Consider the following 23,204-nt stretch of genomic DNA (forward strand, 5'->3'; position numbering starts at 1 on the left):
CTCCCCATCCCCCACCCCGTTCCCCATCCCCCACCCCGTTCCCCATCCCCCACCCTGTTCCCCCTCCCTCCCCCCATTCCCCATCTCTCCCCCATCCCCCACCCCGTTCCCCATCCCCCCCCGTTACCTCCCCACCCCCCTCCCCGCTCCCCCTCCCTCCCCGTTACCTCCCCATCCCCCTCCCCGCTCCCCCTCCCTCCCCGTTACCTCCCCATCCCCCCCGCTCCCCCTCCCTCCCCGTTACCTCCCCATCCCCCCCCGTTACCTCCCCATCCCCGTTACCTCCCCATCCCCCTCCCCGCTCCCCCTCCCTCCCCGTTACCTTCCCATCCCCCTCCCCGTTCCCTCTCCCTCCCCATCCTCCATCCTGTTCCCCCTCCCTCCACATCCCCCACCTCGTTCCCTCTCCCTCCCCACCCCCCGCCCGGTTCCCCCCTCACTCCCCATCCCCACCCCGTTCCCCCTCCCTCCACACCCCCCCACCTCGTTTACCCCTCCCCATCCCCACCCCGTTCCCCTCCCTCCCCACCCCCCGCCCAGTTCCCCCCTCACTCCCCATCCCCACCCCGTTCCCCCTCCCTCCACACCCCCCACCTCGTTTACCCCTCCCCATCCCCACCCCGTTCCCCCTCCCTCCACATCACCCCCGCCCGGTTCCCCCCTCACTCCCCACCCCGTTTCCCCTCCCTACACATCCCCCACCTCGTTCCCCCCTCCCCATCCCCCGCTCCCTCCTCACCCCCATCCCCCGCCCTGTTCCCCCCCCCAATCCCCACCCCCCACCCCGTTCCCTCCTCACCCCCAACGGCCGCCCCATTCCCCCCTCCCTCCCCGCACCCCCAATCCACACTGACGGCCTTCCCCCCAACCCACCCACCGTGACCTTACACCCCACCAACCCCCCACCCCCCCCACCCCCCCCCCCCCTCCCTCCCGCCCCTCCCTTCCCCACTGCCACACCCCCAGTTGCAGACGTTGGGAGTCCCCCACTACCCCACCCTGGCCTCGCGGTGGGGGCTTACCTGCTGCTCAGGTACACCAGCTGGTGCTGGCTGAAAGGTTGCACTTTAGGCTGCGTCTGGTGCTGCGGCTGCACTGGCGTCTGCGGTTTGGGCTGTGGGGTGACCCTCGCCGGTGTGGACTGGCGATGATGCTGCTGTTGTTGCTGCTGCTGCTGCTGCTGATGGTGGTGGTGGTGTTGGTGGTGGTGGTGGTGATGGTGGTTGGACAGTGTTGGCACCGGGGTCCGGGTCCCAGCTTGGGCACTGGCCGTGGGCTCAGCCTGGGCCTGCGAGCGGGCCGGGGCCTGGACGGGGTTGGCGGCCACGGCCTGCGGCATAGGCTCCGTAGGCAGGGAAGGCACTAGCAGGGGGTCCTTGTCCGGTCCCTGGTTCCGCTCCTGGCTCCTCTCCAACCCAGACACTTTGGTTTCGCCCTTGGGAGTCACCGCGCCATTCAAATCGGAGGCTGCGAGGGGCAAGCAGGAGACATTAGCGGATCAAAAAGAGTGAACGGACCGCATCCAAACCTTGCAAAACTCCAGAAGGTGATGTCTAACATTAAATGTGACTCCACAATTGGACAGCACTTGCTGAATAACCCCAAGTGCGCTAAGAACTACACAAATAACCAATTAAGATTATCAGTCAGGCTCACAATGCGGCTCACTTATGCGTGCTCGAAGCCCCATCCACTCATAGGCAGGGACCTTTCCTCTGCCAGCAAAATGAAGGTGTCCACATGGAAGCCTGGGGGGGGACAATAGTTCCCTGGTGCATTCCACATGGAAACACCTCGACCTGCCAACGGATCAGCACAAGTTGCGGCTCCCTCTGAAACTTGGCATTCTTGCGACTGTCCTGATGAGTGCAAGGCGAAAAGCTTCCACAACATGTCTCCTCTTTCAGCAATAAAAGGAGCTCTTGCATTTTTACAGCGCCTTTCACCACCTCTGCAGGCAATGAGGCGCTTTCCTGAAGTGACGTAACACAGCATCACTAGGCAATGGCTAACCCAATTCCTTTTTTTTTTAAAACTGATGTTCGTTAAGAGAGATATACTGGGACCAGGGCACTGGGACCAGGTCCCTTTTTGCTCTTCCTCATGTGGTCTGGGTTCATACGTCCACCCAGGAGGGCAGATGGGCCCTCAGCTTGACGTCTCATCCAGAAGATGGCACCTAGCCCAAGCCTTCGGGCTGCTCACAACCAACGATGGCAACGCGCCTCTGGCTGGTCCTCCCGCATCCTCCACCCAAAACTCTGCTGCCTCACCCCTCAAAAAGACCGAACTCACCCCGGGTGCTGGCTTCTGCATTAGCAACCACCCCCCACCCCCCACCCCACCCCACCCCACCCCCCCCCACCCCAGCCTCCACCTCCCACCTTGCCCTGTGCCCGCCCACCGACACTGGCTCCTGGTCAAGGAGCACCTCACTTTTAAAATTCCCATCCTTGCTTTCAAAGCTTCCCCCCACCACCACCGCCACCCCCCCACCAGCCCCTGGCCTCGCCCTTCCCAATCTTTGTAACTCTGGAGCACCACCAGCCCTCCCCAGCTCCCCCCGCCCGCCGATTTTAACACCTCCAGCGTTGGCTGCCGAGTCCTTGGCTGCCCTGGATCTAAAGTCCAGAGCTCTCTCCCTGAGCCTCTCCACCCCTCTCTCTCCTCCGTTAAGGCGGTCCTTAAAATCCAATCCTTGGACCCAAGCTTTTGGTCGCCTGTCCCTACTATCCCCTTAAGTGTCTCAGGTGGGGGAGCGGTGCGGGGTTTTGGGGGTGGGGGGGGGGGGCGGGTGGGCGGGGGTGGGGGTGGGGAGCGGGGGGTCAAACGTTGCGAGCCGCCTTGGGCGGCTTTATTATGTTGTAAAGGCGCTACACAAATTGCAAATGATTGTTCTTGTACTGAGGATGACCTGCATTTGGGGTGGGGGAGGGAGGAGGGAGAGGTTCGGAGAGTGGCATCGCAGCATCTCCCCCCGACCCCCCACCAACCACCTCCTCCCCCGCACCCCCCCCCCCCCCCCTCCCCCCCCCCCCCACCCAAACCAACGTTCCCACCTGCTGAATCCGCACCTTATGGAGCAAAGCCGCGCGGGGAGAATTGGCGCCGCTGCCCTGGCGCGGGGCTGACCCTTGGCTGAAAGCTCGAGTACGCGGGATGATGGGGGGGGGTGGCGATCGACGCAGGCTCGGGGTGCCGGGGGTGGGGGTGAGAATATGAACACGTCGGATGGCAAAGGAAGACAGTACCACGCTTACCTATCTTAGTGGCTGTGGTGAAGAAATTCGAGAGGCCGTCGTCTGAGGTCGCCTGGCAAGGAGAGAGGGGACGGTTTACAAACTCAGCAGTTGATGCATTAGCCCCCCCGAACCCCCTCGTTTAGATCCCAGCCTGTAACTCACCCCTGCACGTGATGCAACTCGGGCCTTACGATGGAGGGAAGGTCATCGATGAGGCGGCTGAAGGAGGCTGGGCCGGGGACACTAACCCTGAGGAGCTCCTGCAGTGGTGTCCTGGGGCTGAGATGACTGACCTCCAGCAACCACAACCATCTCCCTTTGTGCTGGGTCTGACCCCAACCAGCGGAGAGTTTCCCCCCTGATTCCCAGTGACTCCAGTTTTGCTGGGCTCCTTGATGCCACACACTCGGTCAAATGCTGCCTCGATGTCAAGGGCAGTCACTCTCACCTCGCCTCTGGAGCTCAGCTCTTTTGTCCGTGTTTGAACCAAGGCTGTAATGAGGTCAGGAGCTGGGTGGCCCTGGCAGAACCCAAACTGGGCGTCAGTGAGCAGGTTATTGCTAAGCAAGTGCCGCTTGATAGCACTGCTGATGACCCCTTCCATCACTCTACTGATGATGGGAAGTAGACTGATGGGGCGGTAATTGGCCGGGTTGGGTTTGTCCTGCTGTGTGTGTACAGGACATACCTGGGCGATTTTCCACATAGCTGGGTAAATGTCAGTGCTGTACCTGCACTGGAACAGCTTTGTTTGCTGATGGATGTACAAGCACACAGGGCTCAACAGGTACTGAAGCAGTCCATTCTCGCATGCAACAAGACTTGGACAACATTGAGGCTTGGGGTGATAAGGGGCGGATAACGTTCACTTAATACAGGCCAGGCAATGACCAATTCCAACAAGAGAGAATCTAACCATCACCCCATGACATTCAATGGCATTACCATCACCGAATCCCCCACTATCAACATCCTGGGGGTTACCATTGACCAGAAACTGAGCAGGACCAGCCATATAAATACTGTGGCTACAAGAGCAGGTCAGAGGCTGGGAATCCTGCAGAGAGTAACTCACCTCCTGACTCCCCAAAGCCTCTCCACCATCTGCAAGGCACAAGTCAGGAGTGTGATGGAATACTCCCCACTTGCCTGGATGAGTGCAGCTCCCACAACACTCAAGAAGCTCGACACCATCCACTATAAAACTGCCCTGTTTGATTGGCACCCATCCACCATCTTAAACCTTCACTCCCTCCACCACCGACGCACAGTAGCAGCAGCCTGTACCATCTACAAGATGCACTGCAGCAACTCACCAAGGCTCCTTCAACAGCGCCGCCCAAACCCACAACCTCTACCATCTGGAAGGACAAGGGCAGCAGACACATGGGGAACAGCAGCACCTGGAAGTTCCCTCCGAGCCCCTCACCATCCCGACTTGGAAATATATCGGCCGTTCCTTCACTGCCGCTGGGTCAAAATCCTGAAACTCCCTAAAAGCGCTGTGTGTACCTACACCACAGGGACTGCTGCGGTTCAAGAAAGCGGTTCACCACCGCCTTCTCATGGGGCAGTTAAGGATGGGCAACACAATTTGACCTTGCCAGTGATGTTCACATCCCAAGAATTTGTGAAAAAAATTTCTATGTATCCCAACTGTACTGCTCATTGGATTCCGGCCTATAGGTCACTCCAGGGTATCTGTTATTCTACATGTAAACCAGACTGAACCCCTCAATTAGATTCCAGTCTGTAACTCACTCCCGGGTATCTGTTATTCTATACATAAACCAGACTGAACCCCTCGATTAGATTCCAGTCTGTAACTCACTCCTGGGTATCTGTTATTCTATATATAAACCACCCTGAACCCCTCGATTAGATTCCAGTCTGTAACTCACTCCCAGGTATCTATTATTCTATATATAAACCACCCCGAACCCCTCGATTAGTTTCCAGTCTGTAACTGACTCTCGGGTATCTGTTATTCTATATATAAACCACCCTGAACCCCTCGATTAGATTCCAGTCTGTAACTCACTCCCAGGTATCTATTATTCGATATATAAACCACCCTGAACCCCTCGATTAGATTCCAGTCTGTAACTTACTCCCGGGTATCTGTTATTCTATATATAAACCCCACCGAACCCCTTGATTAGATTCCAGTCTGTAACTCACTCCCGGGTATCTGTTATTCTAAATATAAACCAGACTGAACCCCTTGATTAGATTCCAGTCTGTAACTCACTCCTGGGTATCTGTTATTCTATATATAAACCACCCTGAACCCCTCGATTAGATTCCAGTCTGTAACTCACTCCCAGGTATCTATTATTCTATATATAAACCACCCCGAACCCCTCGATTAGTTTCCAGTCTGTAACTGACTCTCGGGTATCTGTTATTCTATATATAAACCACCTCGAACCCCTCGATTAGATTCCAGTCTGTAACTCACTCCCGGGTATCTGTTACTCTATCTATAAACCACCCCGACCCCCTCGATTAGATTCCGGCCTGTAACTCACAGCAGGCTACCAGCTATTGGATTTATAGAGCCCTCCAAACACGACCCCTGAGACAGGGGTTTAATGGGGTCTTATTCCAAGGGGGCTGCGGGGAGGGGGTGGGGGTGGTGGGGTGCAATGCCTTGGAGGAGAGAGAGAAAGGCGTCACCCCCGACTCGGACAGTCTTGAGAAGCCGATGGAAGCGCGACAGCGGTAAACTCACAAATGAGATCCTTTGCCACATGCTCTGCAGCATGTGTTCCTGAGCAGATGTGAAATCCAGCCTGGGGCCACACAAAGCCTCGTCGCCGAGGGGCTGAGGAAACAAAAGAAGAGGATATTTTACAGGCCAATTCGGTTCTCCCCCCGTGGGAGAGCCGGGGGTGGGAGCGGGGGCAGCCCCGGGTCAGGGCGGAAGCACGGCCGCGGTGTTGTGGGGGGCGGGGAGCGGGGGGCCCAAGTGCCAGGACGCCCCTCGGCTTGGCCGGCAGCAGGGTGGCGGCGGCGGCTGGGGGGGGGAGGGGGTGGGGTGGTGGAAGTGGTGCGTGCCTGCGGCCCCCAGGGCTGCTCAGCTCACACCCGTGCTGGTGCGGGCCCGGCAACTGCGAGGCCAAGCTCTCCGCCCGCTCCCGCCGGCGCCTCCTCCCCTTCCGACACGCTTCCGGTACTGTGCGTTCCGGGATCCAACAGGGAGGGGGTGGTGCAGGAGGATCCGAGCCACAGCTTCCTCAGCCCGGCAAGGAGTGGGGGGGGGGGGAACGACAGGAGGGAGCCATTCAGCCCCTCCAGCTGCTGCTTCACCCCCCTCGATCAGACCTCGGCTGCCCTGTCCCTCGATTCCAGTTGGCCGCCGGGGGAGGGGTGGTGGGACAGGTTGGTGGGGAGTGTGGGGGGGGGGTGGTGGGGGGGTGGTGTGGAGGGCAGGTGTGGGTGGTGGAAAGTCCTGCGGGTTCCTGCTACCCTTTTGACAAATCACTGAATGGTTCACAGCAAAGGGGGCCATTCGGCCCGTCGTGTCTACACCAGCTCCCCAAGTGAGCAACCCGCCTCGTGAAATTACCCAGACTTCTCCCCATGAACCCTGCACATTCCCCCTTTCCCGACAACGATCCCATTCCCTCTCAAACCCCTCGATTGACCCTCCCTCCCCCACACTCTCAGGCAGCGCGCTCCAGATCCTAACCCCTCGATTGACTCTCCCTCCCCCACACTCTCAGGTAGCGCCTTCCAGATCCTAACCCCTCGATTGACCCTCCCTCCCCCACACTCTCAGGCAACGCCATTCAGATGCTAACCCCTCGATTGACCCTCCCTCCCCCACACTCTCAGGCAGCGCGTTCCAGATCCTTACCCCTCGATTGACCCTCCCTCCCCCACACTCTCAGGCAGCACGTTCCAGATCCTAACCCCTCGATTGATCCTCCCTCCCTCACACTCTCAGGCAGCACATTCCAGATCCTAACCCCTCGATTGACCCTCCCTACCCCAGACTCTCAGGCAGTGCGTTCCAGATCCTAACCCCTCGCTGCGTGAAAAAGTTTCTCCTCGAGTCCCCGTCGCTCCTTTTACCCATTGCCTTCAACCTGTGTCCCTCTGCTTCTCCATCCATCCCCCAATGGGAACAATTTCTCCCTGTTCACTCTGAACCAGACCCCCTCATGATTTCGAACACCTCGATCAAATCTCCTCTTGACCTTCTCTTCTCCGAGGAGAACGGTCCCAACTTCTCCAATCTATCCACGGAACTGAAGTTACTCATCACTGGAATCATTCCCATGAACCTTTCCCACACTCTCTTTCTCTCCAATTCCTTCACATCCTTCCTGAAGTGCGGAGCCCAGAACAGGACACAATACTCTAGTTGGGACCAAACGAGTGTTTTATTCAAGTTCAACATAACCTCCTTGCTCTTGTATTCTATGCCCCTATTACTAAAGCCCAGGGTACTGTCTGCTTTATTAACCGCTCTCTCAACCTGTCCTGCCCCCTTCAATAATAACTGCAGCTGAGGCCAACATGTCTGAGTTTTCTGTGAGAAAGTGATTCCTCAATTGACCCTTGAGCAGCCTCGGTCAAAGTTGAAGGTTCTAGGCCCCTTGTATGGTGCTCCCTTGGTCACTGAGCATATGGTTTCGACCCAGCTATCTACCTATTCAGCTCCTTCAATCATTTTAATCACCTACATGAGATTACCTCCAAGTCTTGCAAAATGTCTAGACTGGGTCAGGAGCTGCTGCGTTACAGGTTGGGGTGGTGGGGGCGGGGTTTTGCGGGTGTGTCACACACTTCAACCCCCTCCTACCCCCACCACCTCCCTTTCCTCTCATTGCACTCCCCTCCCCCGCTACTGATATGCCGCCCCCCCCCCCCCCCCAACCCCAATTGCAAAAGGCTGCAAGGGTGACATTCCCGTGCAGGAGAAGGGGAGGGGGTGGGGGGTCAGAAAGTCGCTTACCTTGTCGTCTGGATCACTATCAATGTCACACTGCAAAATAAATAACAAACACAGAGTGAGTGAAGCCAACAAACAAGTCTCGTGATGAGATTAGTTCGGGAAGAGAGAGAGAGAGAGAGAGACGGGGGAAGAGGGAGAGAGACGGGGGGAGGGAGAGAGAAAGAGAGACGGGGGGAGGGAGAGAGAAAGAGAGACAGGGGGAGGGAGAGAGAGAGAGAGATGGGGGAAGGGAGAGAGAGAGACAGGGGGAGGGAGAGAGAGAGAGAGAGAGACGGGGAAGGGAGAGAGAAAGACAGACGGGAGAGAGGGAGAGGGCGGCAGGGGGAGAGAGAGAGAGAGAGAGAGGGCGGCAGGGGGAGAGAGAGAGAGAGAGAGAGGGAGACGGGGGAGAGAGAGAGAGAGAGAGAGAGGAAGGCAGTGTGTGAGAGAGAGAGAGAGAGGGAGGCAGGGGGAGAGAAAGAGAGAGAGAGGGAGGCAGGGGGAGAGAAAGAGAGAGAGAGGGAGGCAGGGGAAGAGAGAGAGAGGGGGGGAGGCAGGGGGAGAGAGAGAAAGAGAGGGGGAGGCAGGGGGAGAGGGAGGCAGGGGGAGAGGGAGACGGGGGAGAGGGAGACGGGGGAGAGGGAGACGGGGGAGAGGGAGACGGGGGAGAGGGAGACGGGGGAGAGGGAGACGGGGGAGAGGGAGACGGGGGAGAGGGAGACGGGGGAGAGGGAGACGGGGGAGAGGGAGACGGGGGAGAGGGAGACGGGGGAGAGGGAGACGGGGGAGAGGGAGACGGGGGAGAGGGAGACGGGGGAGAGGGAGACGGGGGAGAGGGAGACGGGGGAGAGGGAGACGGGGGAGAGGGAGACGGGGGAGAGGGAGACGGGGGAGAGGGAGACGGGGGAGAGGGAGACGGGGGAGAGGGAGACGGGGGAGAGGGAGACGGGGGAGAGGGAGACGGGGGAGAGGGAGACGGGGGAGAGGGAGACGGGGGAGAGGGAGACGGGGGAGAGGGAGACGGGGGAGAGGGAGACGGGGGAGAGGGAGACGGGGGAGAGGGAGACGGGGGAGAGGGAGACGGGGGAGAGGGAGACGGGGGAGAGGGAGACGGGGGAGAGGGAGACGGGGGAGAGGGAGACGGGGGAGAGGGAGACGGGGGAGAGGGAGACGGGGGAGAGGGAGACGGGGGAGGGGAGAGGGAGACGGGGGAGAGGGAGACGGGGGAGAGGGAGACGGGGGAGAGGGAGACGGGGGAGAGGGAGACGGGGGAGAGGGAGACGGGGGAGAGGGAGACGGGGGAGAGGGAGACGGGGGAGAGGGAGACGGGGGAGAGGGAGACGGGGGAGAGGGAGACGGGGGAGAGGGAGACGGGGGAGAGGGAGACGGGGGAGAGGGAGACGGGGGAGAGGGAGACGGGGGAGAGGGAGACGGGGGAGAGGGAGACGGGGGAGAGGGAGACGGGGGAGAGGGAGACGGGGGAGAGGGAGACGGGGGAGAGGGAGACGGGGGAGAGGGAGACGGGGGAGAGGGAGACGGGGGAGAGGGAGACGGGGGAGAGGGAGACGGGGGAGAGGGAGACGGGGGAGAGGGAGACGGGGGAGAGGGAGACGGGGGAGAGGGAGACGGGGGAGAGAGAGACGGGGGAGAGAGAGACGGGGGAGAGAGAGACGGGGGAGAGGGAGACGGGGGAGAGGGAGACGGGGGAGAGGGAGACGGGGGAGAGGGAGACGGGGGAGAGGGAGACGGGGGAGAGAGAGACGGGGGAGAGAGAGACGGGGGAGAGAGAGACGGGGGAGAGAGAGACGGGGGAGAGAGAGACGGGGGAGAGGGAGACGGGGGAGAGAGAGAGAGAGAGAGAGAGAGACGGGGAAGAGAGAGAGAGAGAGAGAGATGGACAGGGAGGGAGAGAGAGAGAGAGAGAGACAGGGAGGGAGAGAGAGAGGGAGACGGGGAAGAGAGAGAGAGAGAGAGAGACAGGGAGGGAAAGAGAGAGAGAGCGAGAGACGGGGAAGAGAGGGAGAGAGAGACGGGGGAGAGAGAGAGAGAGACGGGGGAGAGAGAGCGCGAGAGAGACCGGGGAGAGAGAGCGTGAGAGAGACCGGGGAGGGAGAGAGAGAGACAGAAAGAGAGAGAGAGAGAGAGAGAGAGAGAGAGAGGTGCTTGCAACAAGGGTGATGATGATGCAGGGACAGCTTGGGTGTTGTGGGGGGGTGGTGGGCGGTGGGGGGTGGTGGGGAGCAATGTCAAAGTAGACAATTGCTGTGAGCTGGGTTTATTGGAGGGCCTCACAGGAGACGGGAGGGGGTGTGAAAAAGAGACACCGGCGGTGAGTTGGAGCTTCACGTCAGGCTGTGACTGAACTCACCAACCCGTTCTCAGGGCTGACCCGGGACAGGGAGTAAGACAGCTGCCACGCCAGCAACAACCATGAGGAGCAGAGCGTTCAGCTCCCAGAGCCGGACAAGGAGTCTGTCCGTGCCTGTGAAGATGGAGATGACGGGGGGGGGGGGGGGGAGCAGGGCAGAGATTGGGCGCTGTCCTCCGGCCTACGAGGGGAAGGTCGAAGGGCCTTTCTCTTGGCTTGTGCGCGACTGCCCGTCCTTGCCGCTTGGGGTGAATGCCCAGGCGTCAGTCAGGCAGGCTGTCCGCTGGGCCTTGTTCCCTTCGTCTCCCTCACTCCATCGAGCGGGAGGGCAGCGGGCTGGAGACTTAAACATCCCAGCGGCACAGCCCGCAATCCAGGCCAGCGCTGCTGGGAGGGTGGCAGGACTGCGGGAGGGCAACACTGGTGCAGAGGCGGGTCGTTCCTGCCAGTGAGCCAGTCTGGGGAACTGTGGTGGTAACAGGTGGAGGGAGTGGTGGGGGGGGGGTGCGGGGATGGGGTGGGGGGGGTGGGGTGGAACGCGATTTTACAAGTTTTGTGCCAAGGACTTACAAAATATCCCGTTCCCAAGCTGGAGTGCGCAGAGACCTGCAGGAGGAAAGGAGTGAAGAGAAAAGGTTCAGTCTAGGCAGCGCGACATCACCAGGTATCGCCACACACGCAGGCCTGCACACCATGCGCAGAGCCCAAAGGTTTCAGCAAGGCAGCCCCCTTCCTCTTGTCCGAGTCATACCCGACACGGAGAATGGCCTCCATCACCCGCCCATCCACACATTAACTCACCCACCCACCCACGTACCCACGCACCCACCCACGTACCCACTCACACACCTACCCAATCATGCACCCACCCACGTACCCACTCACACACCCACCCAGTCATGCACCCACCCACGTACCCACTCACCCACCCACCCATTCACGCACCAACTCACCCACCCACCCATTCACACACACGCACTCACCCACCCACCCATTCACACACGCACTCACCCACCCACCCATTCACACACGCACTCACCCACCCACCCATTCACACACGCACTCACCCACCCACCCATTCACACACGCACTCACCCACCCACCCATTCACACACGCACTCACCCACCCACCCATTCACACACGCACTCACCCACCCACCCATTCACACACGCACTCACCCACCCACCCATTCACACACGCACTCACCCACCCACCCATTCACACACGCACTCACCCACCCACCCATTCACACACGCACTCACGCACCAACTCATCCACCCACCCATTCACACACGCACTCACCCACCCACCCACTCACGCACCAACTCACCCACCCACCCACGCACCAACTCACCCACCCACCCACTCATGCACCAACTCACCCACCCACCCACTCACGCACCAACTCACCCACCCACTCACGCACCAACTCACCCACCCACTCACGCACCAACTCACCCACCCACCCATTCACGCACCAACTCACCCACCCACCCATTCACACACACGCACTCACCCACCCACCCATTCACACACGCACTCACCCACCCACCCATTCACACACGCACTCACCCACCCACCCATTCACACACGCACTCACCCACCCACCCATTCACGCACCAACTCACCCACCCACCCATTCACACACGCACTCACCCACCCACCCATTCACACACGCACTCACCCACCCACCCATTCACACACGCACTCACCCACCCACCCATTCACACACGCACTCACCCACCCACCCATTCACACACGCACTCACCCACCCACCCATTCACACACGCACTCACCCACCCACCCATTCACACACGCACTCACCCACCCACCCATTCACACACGCACTCACCCACCCACCCATTCACACACGCACTCACCCACCCACCCATTCACACACGCACTCACCCACCCACCCATTCACACACGCACTCACCCACCCATCCATTCACACACGCACTCACCCACCCACCCATTCACACACGCACTCACCCACCCACCCATTCACACATGCACTCACCCACCCACTCACCCACCCACTCATTCACACACGCACGCACCCACACACGCACGCACCAACTCACCCACCCACCCACTCACTCTCACGCCCACCCACTCATGCATGCACCCACTCACGTATGCACCTACCCACCCACGCACCCACCCGCTCATGCACTCACTCACTCACCCATCCACTCATGCACAAATGCACCCACTCACTCACTCACACCCACAAGAGTGTAAATTAGGCCCAACATTTGACACCGAGCTACATTGAAGGTATAGTACGGGGCAGGCCAACAGAAGCTGGGTAAGTTTGAAGGATCAGCTCGAAAGAGCAGGGGGAACACGGAAAGATCCACAAGAGGAATTTAGGAGCTACGGCCTCAGGCAGTTGAAGGCGCAGCCGCCAATGGCGGAGCGATGGGGATCAGGGGATGCTCCAAGAGGCTGGAATTGGAGGAGCACAGAGATCTTGGATGGTTGTAGGGGCTGGAGGAGGTTACAGAGATAGGGAGGGGTGTAGGGGCTGGAGGAGGTTACAGAGATAGGGAGGGTTATAGGGGCTGGAGGAAGTTACAGAGATAGGGAGGGGTGTAGGGGCTGGGGGAGGTTACAGAGATAGGGAGGGTTGTAGGGGCTGGAGGAGGTTACAGAGATAGGGAGGGTTGTAGGGGCTGGAGGAGGTTACAGAGATAGGGAGGGTTGTAGGGGCTGGAGGAGGTTACAGAGATAGGGAGGGGTGTAGGTGGGTGGAGGAGGTTACAGAGATAGGGAGGGTTGTAGGGGCTGGAGGAGGTTACAGAGATAGGGAGGGGTGTAGGGGCTGGAGGAGGTTACAGAGATAGGGTGGGCTGTAGGTGGGCTGGAGGAGGTTACAGAGATAGGGAGGGTTGTAGGCGCTGGAGGAGGTTACAGAGATAGGGAGGGTTGTAGGGGCTGGAGGAGGTTACAGAGATAGGGAGGGTTGTAGGGGCTGGAGGAGGTTACAGAGATAGGGAGGGGTGTAGGGGCTGGAGGAGGTTACAGAGATAGGGAGGGTTGTAGGGGCTGGAGGAGGTTACAGAGATAGGGAGGGGTGTAGGGGCTGGAGGAGGTTACAGAGATAGGGAGGGTTGTAGGGGCTGGAGGAGGTTACAGAGATAGGGAGGGGTGTAGGGGCTGGAGGAGGTTACAGAGATAGGGAGGGTTATAGGGGCTGGAGGAAGTTACAGAGATAGGGAGGGTTGTAGGGGCCGGAGGAGGTTACAGAGATAGGGAGGTTTGTAGGGGCTGGAGGAGGTTACAGAGATAGGGAGGTTCGTAGGGGCTGGAGGAGGTTACAGAGATAGGGAGGGGCGTAGGGGCTGGAGGAGGTTACAGAGATAGGGAGGGTTGTAAGGGCTGGAGGAGGTTACAGAGATAGGGAGGGTTGTAGGGGCTGGAGGAGGTTAGAGAGATAGGGAGGGTTGTAGGGGAGGGAGGAGGTTACAGAGATAGGGAGGGTTGTAGGGGCTGGAGGAGGTGACAGAGATAGGGAGGGTTTAGGGGCTGGAGGAGGTTACAGAGATAGGGAGGGTTGTAGGGGAGGGAGGAGGTTACTGAGATAGGGAGGGGTGTAGGGGCTGGAGGAGGTTACAGAGATAGGGAGTGTTGTAGGGGCTGCAGGAGGTTACAGAGACAGCGAGGGGTGTAGTGACTGGAGGAGGTTACAGAGATAGGGAGAGGTGTAGGGGCTGGAGGGGTTTACAGAGATAGGGAGGGGTGTAGGGGTTGGAGGAGGTTACAGAGATAGGGAGGGCTGTAGGGGTTGGAGGAGGTTACAGAGATAGGGAGGGGTGTAGGGGTTGGAGGAGGTTACAGAGATAGGGAGGGTTGTTGGGTTTAAAGGAGGTTACAGAGATAGGGAGGGTTGTAGGGACTGGAGGAGGTTACAGAGATAGGGAGGGGTGTAGGGGTTGGAGGAGGTTACAGAGATAGGGAGGGATGTAGGGGCTGGAGGGGTTTACAGAGATAGGGAGGGGTGTAGGGGTTGGAGGAGGTTACAGAGTTAGGGAGGGTTGTTGGGTTTAAAGGAGGTTATAGAGATAGGGAGGGTTGTAGGGGCTGGAGGAGGTTACAGAGATAGGGAGGGGTGTAGGGGTTGGAGGAGGTTACAGAGATAGGGAGGGGTGTAGGGGCTGGAGGGGTTTACAGAGATAGGGAGGGGTGTAGGGGTTGGAGGAGGTTACAGAGTTAGGGAGGGTTGTTGGGTTTAAAGGAGGTTACAGAGATAGGGAGGGTTGTTGGGTTTAAAGGAGGTTACAGAGTTAGGGAGGGTTGTTGGGTTTAAAGGAGGTTACAGAGATAGGGAGGGTTGTTGGGTTTAAAGGAGGTTACAGAGATAGGGAGGGTTGTTGGGTTTAAAGGAGGTTACAGAGATAGGGAGGGTTGTAGGGTTTAAAGGAGGTTACAGAGATAGGGAGGGTTGTTGGGTTTAAAGGAGGTTACAGAGATAGGGAGGGTTGTTGGGTTTAAAGGAGGTTACAGAGATAGGGAGGGTTGTTGGGTTTAAAGGAGGTTACAGAGATAGGGAGGTAACACAGGCCATGGAGGGGGGTTGGAAATGAGGCAAGAATGGACAACAATTACGGGAGGACTGGAGATCTCAGACAGAGCCAGTACTGGGCAAAACCATCACTTCACTGAAAACGTGGTCCTGAAGGTAGATCGATGTGTGTGTGTGTGTGTGTGTGTGTGTGTGTGTGTGTGTGTGTGTGTGTGTGTGTGTGTGTGTGTGTGTGTGTGTGTATGTGTGCGTGTATTTGTGCGTGTATTTGTGTGTGCGTGTGTGTGTGTGTGTGTGTGTGTGTGTGTGTGTGTGTGTGTGTGTGGGGGGGGGGGTAGCATAGCCTCTATGTGGTGAGGATCCCCATCACGATCCAGAAAACATGAGAAAAACTACGGCCGTTTCTTCCTTTTGGCCAGCAGTTCCAACTTTAACAACAAAAACACTCCCATGACGCAGCAATTGAACTCTTACTGGCCCCGGGACGCTATGGCTGCCACTTCCGGCACCCGACGCCTCCCTACGACAGGGTGGAGGTGGTGGCGGGGTGGGGAGGGTCGGGGGGAGACATCTGAGCAGTAGACTCGAAAGAGAATGGGCTGTGGACCCAGGCCGTAATATTGTCGCCAGCCAGTGTTTAACAAGGAGGTGTTGCTCAGCACGAAACACTGGCGCTAAAAGAAGGGAGGGGTTTTTTTTTTTTGGTGCATTTTACGTAGGGTGAGCTGCGTGCCACTTACATCGCTGCCCGCGCCACGCGAGCTGCTGCGCTGGGAGCTTGCGTTCTCGCCGCCCGTGCTTTCATTCCCTCTGGCCGGGCCCTTGGTTTTCACCTGTGCGATGGAACAGAGCGGGTTAATCAACGTCTGGTTCACCTCACCCCTTCACTCAGCCAGACGAGAGATGCTGCGGCCGGGGATCGGCGCCCTGTCCGCTCTTCCCCTCCGCGGACCCCCCCCCCCTCCCCCTCCACCCATCACGTACCCAGGAGAGGTCGCCTTCAACCCCAGCCTCCCGCCTCCCAGTGACCCCCCCCACAGCACAGCGCCCGCCCGCTCCCCCGTCAGTTTCAGCTGCCGAGCGCAGGGAGAGGAAATTGCTGGCCAGTCTCAGGTCCACACGGCAGTAGCAAGGCAGCCATCCGGCCCGTCGTGCCTCCTGCCAGCTCTTCGGAAGAGCTTGCCGGCCGGTCACGCGCACCACCGACATCGCCCCGGCTCCTTCCCTCAAGCTCCGTAAACTCAGTGCCCCGGTCTCTCCAATTCCACCAGTTTGAGCGCTCCTATTGAATCTGCTCCAGGTCACGACAACTCGCTGTGTGAAGCGATGTTCCCTCAGCTTCCCTCTCCTTCTACACCTTAAACCTGCGTCCCTCTGGTTAACGAATCCACCCCAAGCCCCTGCCACTGGAAACAGTTTCTCCCAAACTACTCTCTTCAAACATCAAGAGCAAATGGGGAATATTGGCGTTTAATGCCGGGGAACTGAGCACAGAAGGTGGGGAAGTCTCGCTCCGACCGTACAGGGCGTTGGTGAGACCGCACATGGAGCACTGGGGGCAGTTTTGGCCTCCTTACTTAAGGAGGGATTTACCCCCACTGGAGGCCGTTCAGAGCAGGTTCACCCAGCTGATTCCTGGGACGAAGGGGGTTTGTCTTGTGAGGAGGGGTTGAGCAGGTTGGGCCCTGTACCCGTTGGAGTTTAGAAGAACGAGAGGCGATCTTATCGAGACAGATAAGATTCTGAGGGTGGGGGGTGGGGGGGAGCTCGACAGGGTGGATGCTGGGTGAATGTTTCCCCCCTCGTGGGGGGGAGTCTAGAATGAGGGGAGGAACGAGGGGGGTCTCCCGTTGAAGACGGAGATGAGGAGGAATTTCTTCCCTCAGAGGGGGGTCCGTCTGTGGGATTCTCCCACCCCCCCCCACCTCAGAGAGCAGTAGAGGCCGGGGCTTTGGATATACTCAAGGCCGAGCGAGGCGGGTTTCTGATCGACGAGGGTTATGGCAGTGGTGGGAGGGGGGGGGGGGGGGGGGGGGGGAAACGGGACAGACAGGAAAGTGGATTTAAGGCCACAATCAGATCAGCCGTGATCTTATCGGATGGGGGGGGGGGGAGCAGGCTTGAGAGGCCAAATGGCCCACTCCGGCTCCTTGTACATGATTAGAAAGTAGCTTCCCCTTGTGGGAGAGATTAGAATGGCGGGGATGGGCACACTTTAAAACTAAGGGGGGGTCTCCCGTTTGGGACGGAAGCGGGTAGGTTTACATCTTTCAAAACGGACTCGTGTCGGAAGGCTTCCTGGTTCCGGCCGGCCGCCCCGATGTCCGGTGAACTCCTGCCCTCCTTTCTAACAGCTGAAAACCGAGCGTGCTCGCAGGGGCCACGGTGTCCAGGGCTGACTGCAGGGCTTCAAGCGGCCACAGGATGGAGCTGGACACCCATTCAGAGCAAGCAGTGAGCTGAGGAGCTCGCATCACGAGAGGAGCTCTGCCCGAAGGCTTGGAGGGGAGGGGAGCGGTGCGCTCGAAGCCTCTGCAGCTGACCGAATAGGGTCTGCTTCCAAAACAGGACGGCTCCGGTACTCCGCATTCAACCACGAGGGACCCCCCCCAACCCACCACCCCGCACCCCACCCCCCACCCCCTCCCCCCACTCCCCCCCCACCACCCCCCACCACCGCCCCCCCCCACAACCAGCTCCCCAACCCCTACCGGCTGCACCGGCAACAATTTGCTCCTTCCTCAGACAACTGACGCGGGCAGTGACGCGAGAGTCACAACAAATGTCATCCCACAAGGCAGGAAAGGTCACGCATTCAGCCATAAACCTCAGCGAGGGGAACAGCGAGACGAGGCACAGACTGACCACACCATCCTCCTCCAGCCCCTCCCCGCTGCCGGCCTGCTGGGTGGAAGTGCTCACCCCGGTTCGGTTCCATTCCCTTCTGGCTAATAGGGGCCAGAGAATGGCTTCGCTTCCTGCTCCCACACCCTTCCCTCTGGTATCTGCCAAGGACCAAACCCTGTCCCCTCCCATTTCTCATCGGCACGCACGCCCTGGGCGGATGAGTCGACCACAGGCAGTGCGGGCTCTCGCATCGACACTGACGACACCCGGCTCCACCTCTCCACCACAGCTCTCGACGCCTCCAATGCTGCTCAGTTATCAAACTGCTTCTCCGCCGCTCAATCTCCAAAGAGCTGGCAGTATCTCAAATGGCACGTTGGGAAGGTGGAAGCCGTGATATTTGGTGGCTCCGAGCTCCATTCCCTAGCTACCGACCGCATCACTCCCCCGGGTAATCGCCTGAGGCTGAACCGGACAGATCACAATTCTGTTGCTACATATCAAAGCCTGGTCAAATTTACCGCTGGAACGTTCAAAATATAAACCCGACCAAAACCCCTCCATTCGATTCCAGTCTGTATCTCACTCCCGGGTATCTGTTATTCTATATATAAACCACCCCAAACCCCTCGATTAGATTCCAGTCTGTAACTCACTCCCGGGTATCTGTTATTCTATATATAAACCACCCCAAACCCCTCGATTAGATTCCAGTCTGTAACTCACTCCCGGGTATCTGTTATTCTATATATAAACCACACCGAACCTCTCGATTAGATTCCAGTCTGTAACTCACACCCGGGTATCTGTTATTCTATATATAAACCACATCGAACCCCTCGATTAGATTCCAGTCTGCAACTCACTCCCGGGTATCTGTTATTCTATATATAAACCACCCGAACCCCTCGATTAGATTCCAGTCTGTAACTTACTCCCAGGTATCTGTTATTCTATATATAAACCACCCTGAAACCCTCGATTAGATTCCAGTCTGTAACTCACTCCCGGGAATCTGTTATTCTATATATAAACCACCCTGAACCTCTCGATTAGATTCATGTCTGTAACTCACTCCCGGGTAACTGTTATTCTATATAGAAAACACCCTGAACCCCTCGATTAGATTCCAGTCTGTAACTCACTCCTTGGTATCTGTTATTCTACATATAAACCACCCCAAACCCCTCGATTAGATTCCAGTCTGTAACTCACTCCCTGGTATCTGTTATTCTATATATAAACCACCCTGAACCCCTCGATTAGATTCCAGTCTGTAACTCACTCCTTGGTATCTGTTATTCTATATATAAACCACCCCGAACCCCTCGATTAGATTCCAGGCTGTAACTCCCTCCCGGGTATCTGTTATTCTATATATAAACCACCATGAACCTCTCAATTAGATTCATGTCTGTAACTCACTCCCCGTTTATCTGTTATTCTATATATAAACCACCCTGAACCTCTCGATAAGATTCATGTCTGTAACTCACTCCCAGGTATCTGTTATTCTATATATAAACCAACCCAAACCTCTCGATTAGATTCATGTCTGTAACACACTCCCAGGTATCTGTTATTCTATATATAAACCACCCCGAACCTCTTGATTAGATTCCAGTCTGTAACTCACTCCCGGGTATTTGTTATTCTATATATAAACCACACCGAACCTCTCGATTAGATTCCAGTCTGTAACTCACTCCCGGGTATCTGTTATTCTATATATAAACCACCTCAAACCCCCTGATTAGATTCCAGTCTGTAACTCACTCCCAGGTATCTGTTATTCTATATATAAACCGTCCCGAACGCCTCGATTAGATTCCTGTCTGTAACTCACTCCCAGGTATCTGTTATTCTATATATAAACCACCCTGAACCTCTCGATAAGATTCATGTCTGTAACTCACTCCCAGGTATCTGTTATTCTATATATAAACCAACCCAAACCTCTCGATTAGATTCATGTCTGTAACTCACTCCCAGGTATCTGTTATTCTATATATAAACCACCCCGAACCCCTCGTTTAGATTCCAGTCTATAACTCACTCCCGGGTATCTGTTATTCTATATATAAACCACACCGAACGCCTTGATTAGATTCTAGCCTGTAACTCACTCCCGGGTATCTGTTATTCTATGTATAAACCACCCTGAACCCATCGATTAGATTCCAGTCTGTAACACATTCCCGGGTATCTGTTATTCTATATATAAACCACCCTGAACCCCTCGATTAGATTCCAGTCTGTAACTCAATCCCGGGTATCTGTTATTCAATATATAAACCACCCCGAACCCCTCGATTAGAATCCAGTCTGTAACACACTCCCGGGTATCTGTTATTCTATATGTAAACCACCCCGAACCCCTCGATTAGATTCTAGCCTGTAACTCACTCTCGGGTACCTGTTATTCTATATATAAACCACCCTGAACACCTTGATTAGATTCCAGTCTGTAACACACTCTCGGGTACCTGTTATTCTATATATAAACCAACCTGAACACCTTGATTAGATTCCAGTCTGTAACACACTCTTGGGTATCTGTTATTCAATATATAAACCACCCCGAACCCCTCGTTTAGATTCCAGTCTGTAACTCACTCCCGGGTATCTGTTATTCTATATATAAACCGTACCGAACGCCTCGATTAGATTCCAGTCTGTAACTCACTCCCAGGTATCTGTTATTCTATATATAAACCACCCCGAACACCTCGATTAGATTCCAGTCTGTAACACACTCCCGGGTATCTGTTATTCAATATGTAAACCACCCCGAACCCCTCGATTAGATTCCAGTCTGTAACACACTCCCGGGTATCTGTTATTCTATATATAAACCACAGCGAACGCCTCGATTAGATTCTAGAATGTAACTCAATCCCGGGTATCTGTTATTCTATATATAAACCACCCCGAACCCCTCGATTAGATTCCAGTCTGTAACACACTCCCGGGTATCTGTTATTCAATATATAAACCATTCCAAACCCCTCGATTAGATTCCAGTCTGTAACTTACTCCCAGGTATCTGTTATTCTATATATAAACCATCCCGAACCCCTCGATTAGATTCCAGTCTGTAACTCACTCCCGGGTATCTGTTATTCTATATATAAACCACCCTGAACCCCTCGATTAGATTCCAGTCTGTAACTCACTCCCGGGTATCTGTTATTCTATATATAAACCACCCTGAACCCCTCGATTAGATTCCAGTCTGTAACTCAATCCCGGGTATCTGTTATTCAATATATAAACCACCCTGAGCCCCTCGATTAGATTCCAGTCTGTAACACACTCCCGGGTATGTTATTCAATATATAAACCATCCCAAACCCCTCGATTAGATTCCAGTCTGTAACTTACTCCCAGGTATCTGTTATTCTATATATAAACCACCCCGAACCCCTCGTTTAGATTCCAGTCTATAACTCACTCCCGGGTATCTGTTATTCTATATATAAACCACACCGAACCCCTCGTTTAGATTCCAGTCTATAACTCACTCCCGGGTATCTGTTATTCTATGTATAAACCACCCTGAACCCATCGATTAGATTCCAGTCTGTAACACATTCCCGGGTATCTGTTATTCTATATATAAACCACCCTGAACCCCTCGATTAGATTCCAGTCTGTAACTCAATCCCGGGTATCTGTTATTCAATATATAAACCACCCCGAACCCCTCGATTAGAATCCAGTCTGTAACACACTCCCGGGTATCTGTTATTCTATATGTAAACCACCCCGAACCCCTCGATTAGATTCTAGCCTGTAACTCACTCTCGGGTACCTGTTATTCTATATATAAACCACCCTGAACACCTTGATTAGATTCCAGTCTGTAACACACTCTTGGGTATCTGTTATTCAATATATAAACCACCCCGAACCCCTCGTTTAGATTCCAGTCTGTAACTCACTCCCGGGTATCTGTTATTCTATATATAAACCGTACCGAACGCCTCGATTAGATTCCAGTCTGTAACTCACTCCCAGGTATCTGTTATTCTATATATAAACCACCCCGAACACCTCGATTAGATTCCAGTCTGTAACACACTCCCGGGTATCTGTTATTCAATATATAAACCATCCCAAACCCCTCGATTAGATTCCAGTCTGTAACTTACTCCCAGGTATCTGTTATTCTATATATAAACCACCCCGAAGCCCTTGTTTAGATTCCAGTCTGTAACTCACTCCCGGGTATCTGTTATTCAATATAAAAACCACCCCGAACCCCCCGATTAGATTCCAGTCTGTAACTCAATCCCGGGTATCTGTTATTCAATATGTAAACCACCCCGAACCCCTCGATTAGATTCCAGTCTGTAACACACTCCCGGGTATCTGTTATTCTATATATAAACCACAGCGAACGCCTCGATTAGATTCTAGAATGTAACTCAATCCCGGGTATCTGTTATTCTATATATAAACCACCCCGAACCCCTCGATTAGATTCCAGTCTGTAACACACTCCCGGGTATCTGTTATTCAATATATAAACCATTCCAAACCCCTCGATTAGATTCCAGTCTGTAACTTACTCCCAGGTATCTGTTATTCTATATATAAACCATCCCGAACCCCTCGATTAGATTCCAGTCTGTAACTCACTCCCGGGTATCTGTTATTCTATATATAAACCACCCTGAACCCCTCGATTAGATTCCAGTCTGTAACTCACTCCCGGGTATCTGTTATTCTATATATAAACCACCCTGAACCCCTCGATTAGATTCCAGTCTGTAACTCAATCCCGGGTATCTGTTATTCAATATATAAACCACCCTGAGCCCCTCGATTAGATTCCAGTCTGTAACACACTCCCGGGTATGTTATTCAATATATAAACCATCCCAAACCCCTCGATTAGATTCCAGTCTGTAACTTACTCCCAGGTATCTGTTATTCTATATATAAACCACCCCGAACCCCTCGTTTAGATTCCAGTCTATAACTCACTCCCGGGTATCTGTTATTCTATATATAAACCACACCGAATGCCTCGATTAGATTCTAGCCTGTAACTCACTCCCGGGTATCTGTTATTCTATATATAAACCACCCCGAACCCCTCGATTAGATTCCAGTCTGTAACACACTCTCGGGTATCTGTTATTCAATATATAAACCACCCCGAACCCCTCGTTTAGATTCCAGTCTGTAACTCACTCCCGGGTATCTGTTATTCTATATATAAACCACCCCCAACCCCTCGTTTAGATTCCAGTCTATAACTCACT

The 23,204-nt window shown here is 55.6% G+C and overlaps 1 protein-coding gene across 6 annotated transcripts in view; it reads right to left on the reverse strand.

Annotated features, from left to right (window-relative positions):
• LOC121274795 (autism susceptibility gene 2 protein homolog) overlaps positions 1–23,204 on the reverse strand; it is an 89,217-nt gene that overhangs the window by 27,927 nt on the left and 38,086 nt on the right. For 4 of the 6 annotated variants that reach the window (XM_041182152.1, XM_041182151.1, XM_041182147.1 and 1 more), the window contains exons 3-8: positions 15,825–15,917; positions 11,126–11,161; positions 8,209–8,238; positions 5,977–6,069; positions 3,261–3,312; positions 1,023–1,467 (exon numbers count right to left, since the gene is read on the reverse strand). In XM_041182152.1, the coding sequence (XP_041038086.1) occupies positions 1,023–1,467; positions 3,261–3,312; positions 5,977–6,069; positions 8,209–8,238; positions 11,126–11,161; positions 15,825–15,917 (749 nt within the window). Of the gene's footprint in view, positions 1–1,022; positions 1,468–3,260; positions 3,313–5,976; positions 6,070–8,208; positions 8,239–11,125; positions 11,162–15,824; positions 15,918–18,006; positions 18,136–23,204 lie in introns of those variants that run through there. The other 2 variants (XM_041182153.1, XM_041182150.1) reach the window with 2 other exon arrangements.

This window comes from Carcharodon carcharias (genome assembly GCF_017639515.1).
Source record: "Carcharodon carcharias isolate sCarCar2 chromosome 38 unlocalized genomic scaffold, sCarCar2.pri SUPER_38_unloc_2, whole genome shotgun sequence".
NCBI lineage: Eukaryota > Metazoa > Chordata > Chondrichthyes > Lamniformes > Lamnidae > Carcharodon > Carcharodon carcharias.